This window comes from Leguminivora glycinivorella, chromosome 19 (assembly GCF_023078275.1).
Source record: "Leguminivora glycinivorella isolate SPB_JAAS2020 chromosome 19, LegGlyc_1.1, whole genome shotgun sequence".
Classification (NCBI taxonomy): domain Eukaryota; kingdom Metazoa; phylum Arthropoda; class Insecta; order Lepidoptera; family Tortricidae; genus Leguminivora; species Leguminivora glycinivorella.
In genome coordinates, this window is record NC_062989.1 from 18,104,398 (window position 1) to 18,110,517 (window position 6,120).

At 43.6% G+C, this 6,120-nt stretch overlaps 1 protein-coding gene across 1 annotated transcript; it reads left to right on the forward strand.

Annotated features, from left to right (window-relative positions):
* Window positions 1-51: 51 nt before the first annotated feature.
* On the forward strand, window positions 52-5,397 carry LOC125236314. Its single transcript, XM_048143067.1, has 2 exons — window positions 52-253; window positions 1,943-5,397. The coding sequence occupies exon 2, from the start codon at window positions 2,169-2,171 to the stop codon at window positions 3,555-3,557; it is 1,389 nt and encodes a 462-aa protein (XP_047999024.1). The 5' UTR covers window positions 52-253; window positions 1,943-2,168; the 3' UTR covers window positions 3,558-5,397.
* The last annotated feature ends 723 nt before the right edge of the window (window positions 5,398-6,120 follow it).

The following is a 6,120-nucleotide window of genomic DNA, read 5'->3' on the forward strand; positions in this document are numbered from 1 at the left end:
AAATATAAAGAAATATACGCATGATACATAAATAAAATCATATCCAATAATTTTCTTAAAGTTTTACGATAATATTTCCAGTTAAATTTGGCATAGGTTGTAAATTTCAGCTCAATTTGGACCAACTTATCAAAACATCTGTCAACGTCATCTGATGAATGCTAACCTGCAATGTGCAGATTTTGCAGTATACGTTTTGTAAATAATCAGGATTTTGCTGATTTGCTGAATACGAGCCCCCACAAAACAACAGGTGATTGTCATAAACTATTTATTGTTCCCCTTTTAGAAGAAAGCCGCGCTTAGGTTGTAGGTTTTCTTCGTGTTTTTGTTTGTGGATCCTTTTTAATTGCGATGTATTTTTTGTTGTGCATGTTCGATTGTTGGGCTGTTTTCTTGTTGTCCTTGGTGGTGGTTTTCAATGAGCAGAAATACTCAAAATGAGTGTGTACATCTTGACCCGACCCATTATATTATGTTTTTGTGCTAATATATAAATATGGATTATACATAACAGTTTCGAAATGTATAAATACTACAGGTATCACTTTAATGTGAACTAAATAAGGGTGTGGTTACATATTTATGATTCGTATTGAGACATTCTCATATCCTGAAAGTTTTTATTACTGTCAATTTATTTTAAATAAGTAAATGTTGTGCAATCATTAAATAACTCAATAAATATACATTTGTTTGTTAATGGAAATAAAATAAAAACATTTGTGCAAAAAGCCATTGAAAAAAAAAGTATTTACCACCTTACCAGTAATTTTCTGGCCCATTATTGAGTTGGTGATTAGCAAGATGTTTATTTACCCTTAAATATCACCATACCTCTCATTAAAGTAATGGAATGAGGCATTTGGATAAAGGTGAGTCATAGGCAACTTTCATTGAAATATAAAATGTTAGAGAATAGGTATGCTGTAGGATGATCACCACATTGGGTATGTGTATTAAGTTAGTGTCTGTTAATTACTTATGGGCCAATTTAGCCATATTGGGCCAACGGAGCCATGGCCCACACCAGAAAGTTAACTTTCTTCGATATATTATCTTCATTTAATGAGGTGGCAAATCTAAAGCAGCCAAATCTGGGGAATATGCCTCATCTTTGTAGTCTTAATTTATTTGTGAGTAGTCAGCTTGTGTTTCCCAGAGCCAGCACAGAAAGACAAATTACACGCTACACTTGTTAAACCAACCCACTTGAGGTTTTCATAACGATGATGAAAACTATTAACAATGGGCTAGTCAGTGCCTCTTTTTATCAAAACATACAAGATTCCACCAGAGTGAACTGTTGACACTGACTTTTATGTTTAAAGGAATTTTGCTATACTTCTTTTGCAACATCTGTGCAGTTTTAGCTTGGTTCAAATCTACTTGCCTTCATATTGACATTTGACTGTAGTGACACATTAAGAATATGCCCGTTAGAAACAATTTTATTTACTGTTTCTTTGTGAGTTGTATAATAACTCAACATGCTTATGAGACATTATAAAATCATGCCTGAAATGCTGTTAAAATAAAAATAAAAAACTATTTGTATACAAATCACTTATCTTAAAAATCATAATTATCATAAAAGTTTGTTTTACAACACCACTTAAGCCAAGCTTACAATAAAGATATCAATGGGTGTAGTATGTAACTGTAGTAAGTACTAGATACTTGAAACAACCAAAGTCCCAAACCAAAAGTATTATTATGTTTATACTACTCTGAAATATCTAAAAAATAATGTTCAAAATGCATTGAAGGTTTGGAAGTCAGGTATAAAACTTATGATAAAATTAAGTTTAAAAAAAAATACCTGAGTCCCTGTCCCACTCTTTGTGGGCTGATGATGAATTAGGAACTGGTGAAATATCACACTGTCACTTCATTTGCTTACCTGCAGGAAGTCACAAAATATATTTGATTGTGTTTTCAGATGCCTGTCGCGGCGTCACCACGTCTCCTCTAGTCATGGCGAGGTGATGTTGACTGTAGTGCCTCAACGGGAGACTGGAATCTATGAAATAGCCTGCAGAGCCGCAAGTATACACAAGTCATGGATATATTTATGCTATAGAGGCCATTCTCACTAGTAATTAACACTCCTGTGCGCGTCGTCGTCTTAGCGGAATGCAAAGAGGTTGACATCAGTGCAATAAGTGATGGGTATCTACTGCCCGCAATGCCGCGCGCACCGCGCCGCGCTGGCGGCGGCGCGGCGCCCCATGAGCATCGAGCGGCTCCCGGACGAGGTGCTGCTGCTCATCCTCGAGCGCCTCCCCGCGCGCGAGCTGGTGGCCGGCGCCGCGCGCGTCAACCGCCGCTGGGCCGCGCTCGTGCGCCGCCGCGCCGCCTCCATACACTGCCGTCTGCAGCTGCCGAGGCTGCCCAACACCCTGCGCTCTCTCATAGTCACCTCGGGCCTCCAGTGCTCCATACCTTCCCTGCTCACCGCCACGATCCGCATGAAGCACCTGCGGGAACTCTCCTGCCACTCCGGCGTACGATTCTCCAACGACGAGATAGCTTTGCTGGGCGCGTTGCCCAATTTGAAGCATCTAGATGTGTTCACGGCGTGCGCGGCGCGGGACGTGTCGGACTCGGCGGTGGCGGATCGCCTGCAGTCGCTGGTCGTCAACAGCTACACGGCGCGCTTCCCCGGAGCCGAGCGGTGCCAGCTGCGCGGGCTGCACATGTACGGGGAGGCGCTGTTCACGCCGCCGACGCGGCTGCTGGCGCTCCTGCGCGCGCGGAAGGAGCACCTGACGGAGCTGACGCTGCGCTGCGCGGACCTGCGCTCGCACATGTACGAGGCCATCGGGGACTGCGCCAACATGGTGAACCTGCAGCTGTACAGCTGCTGGCTGATGTCCGCCGAGGACGCGATCCGCGCGACGCGCCCGCAGGGGCTGCGGCGGCTGCACGTGACCGGCGCGGTGATGGTGCGCCGCACCTACTTCTGCGAGGTGATCCAGCGGCTGCCGAAGGGGATCGAGGAGCTCGCGCTCAGCGGCTCGTCGCTCGGCGACGAGCACATCGCGTCGCTGGCCGCTCGCCTGCCACACCTAAAGGTGTTAGAAGCTTGGCGGTGCCGCATCACGCCCGAGGGAGTTTTGAAACTGGCCGCTTCCATGCCGAAGCTGGAAGTTTTAGATCTCGATCTGCCGCTGCGTTCGGCGTACGTCGGGGCGTTACGGCGGCACGCGACGCTGGAGTTTATCAGGTGTCTGTCGGAGAGGCCGCCGGCGGAGCGGGACTTCACTCGGCCGTACTGTTTGCGACGGCGGCCGGTGCAGCGCGCGCAGCCTTGTAACTGCGCCTCGAACGTGACCAAGGAGGTGGTGGAGCCGCCGGCGGGGCTGCAGGGGCCGCAGCGCAAGGTGCGCGTGGAGTGCGCGGCGGCGCGCTTCGCGGAGGACTCGTTCCGGCGGCGGGGCGAGGGGTTCCGCGCGAAGATCTTCTACCACTGGACGTCGGCGCGGCTGCTGCGGCCGCTGCAGGACCCGCAGCTGGACCCGCCGTGGGCGACGGCCTACTGCGACGGCAGCTAGCCGCGGCGCGCGAGTGCCGGGGCCGCGGGCGCGGGCGCGGGCGGGGGGCTGCGAGCCACGTGCGAGCGCGAGCTGCAGCGCTGGCGGCGCCGCGCGCGCTCCGCTCTCTAGCGCCGCGCCGGCCAGCCCCGCCCCGTCTCCGGCGCAGACCAGCCCAGGTCCGCCGCGTGGGGCCCACGAATATGCCTTCACTCGGCAGAGCTCGTGCAATATTGCAGGTCAATAAGAGAGCAGCTCGAAGCTGTGGTCCAGATAGTCGGCTCGAGAAATCGCATGCTACTTTCGGTACATTGAGGTTTTTGATCGATCGACTCTGTTATCCGTAGCCATCTAAATGGAGCTGATATATGTAAAATTAATCGATGTAGGAAGTCCTCCGACTCCTGACTTCGACTGAATTGAAGTATGGTTCAAAACATGCGTCGCGAGAGAACTGAAATAAACTGTTTTAGTGGTTGTGTGTGTCTGTGTGACTGGTGACGAGTTTTAACTATTTATTAAAAGTTTTAGCATAATAGAGTAAAATTACAAATTGTATATAATTGTACGTACCTATCTATATTATTGTTACTTTACACGGCCGACGCCATATTGTCTCAGCGCATATAATGTTAGTTGTAAAGCATATGCCTATGTAAAGATTTGTATACATATGTAGCTATAATGTAATTTATTGATTTGTATCGCTTGATTTTTAGTTACCTTTTTACGACTATTACGTGTAATTTAATTAAAAATATATAAATGAATAGGGCGCAAAACTAGCCTGCGGAAAAGTATTCTTTCAAAAAAGATTGAATGGTATCCCATATGAACCGCTATTCTATAGGTATTAACTGTTGATGGACTTTTTATGAAAGAGAAACTGTATTTTTACTTTAAAATTGAATTAATTTACAGAACTGAGTCAACCCATTCGAATCCTAGGCCACTGTAGAACCATTTCATAGTAAACGCCAAAGTGATTTATATATTATAGCAACTAAAGGACAGTGTCAATATGACAGGTTTCTAATGTATTTTGACATTGGTTGACCGTACATTACTTCTTACAGGTACATCGTATTGTACCTACCTACAGTATCAGATATAATAACTGACCATAAAACTGAAACTTTTTCTAATACATACTTTTACAAATGACATACTATCAATGTTACTTTGTGTGACTCAATCTCATATATTTAAGTTAAGTCAACCTCGTACCGCAGATCAACCTGCAGTTATTGTACTAGTTTGAGTCGCACAACCATCGATTTATCTCTGAAGTTGAAAGAAAAAACGAGCAATCTGTGTTTCTGATCTCAAGACAACGCATGTTTTCATACACTACAAGGGTCGTGCATTTTTGTGATTTTTCTTACTTAACTTATATTTTATTTATCTATTTTAATTTATTTTAGTTTAAGTTTTATTTCTGCCAGCTGTGGACTTCAGCTTATCTTTTTACATTATTTATTCGTTAATTTATTTCTGTGAAAGTATGGACTGTGTAAACTGTGTTAAATAAAAGTATTGTAAGTAAAGTAAAGCGTTTGCTTTACTGACAAAGTAGATGTGTTTCAGTATAGCAATCGCATAGCGACATAATATGTAAGCCGAGTTATTGATTTGATACCTGGCAGGATTGATATAACTATAAGGCTATTTTTCTGCTCAACAAGACCGTCTGAGTGGAAAGGCAGCCCATGTTTAAGAAAAGTCATTATTCTAATTTAATAGCTAACGTATACTTAATATTATTTTCCCCTCACTAGCTCGGAAACTCGTGTTTTGTCCTTTAATCACAGCGGGTAAAAACGCATTTTATCCACTAGTGGGTAAAGTAATTTGACCTTGAATAAAGTCAAATTAACTGCTTTAAAATTGATAAAAATAGGTGAATCTAGTAATAAAGATGATTTACCACCTGTGGAACTACTGGAAGCAGTGATAAACGCATTTTTTGTGTTGTAGATTCCTCGCTAAAGTGAGGGGAAAAGTGTTGTGTTACACTCGGGTGCAAATGTATTTTACTTCTCGTGTGTTAAAAACCTCGCAAACAATTACAAATTAACAAATTAATTATTAATAACAAATTTATTTGTTATACAAGGGGGCAAAGTTGTATTTTAACGCCGAGTGTGGAATTGAAAAACGAGCAAGTGAAAGGATTCTATAGTTGAACCACGAGCGAAGCGAGTGGTTCGAGAATAGAATCCTGAACTTGCGAGTTTTTAACACACGAGAAGTAAAATACATTTGCACCCGAGTGTAACACAAAACTTTTCCCCTCACTACAGCGAGGAAACTACAACGCAAAAAATGCGTTTAAAAACTCCTTCCAGTAGTTCCACAGGTGGTAAATCATCTTTATTACTAGATTCACCTATTTTTATCAATTTTAAAGCAGTTAATTTGACTTTATTCAAGGTCAAATTACTTTACCCACTAGTGGATAAAATGCGTTTTTACCCGCTGGTATTAAAGGACAAAACACGTGTTTCCGAGCTAGTGAGGGGAAAATAACTATTATTACATTGTAATTTACATATTTCATGACTTTTTCGTAAACATAAGCTGC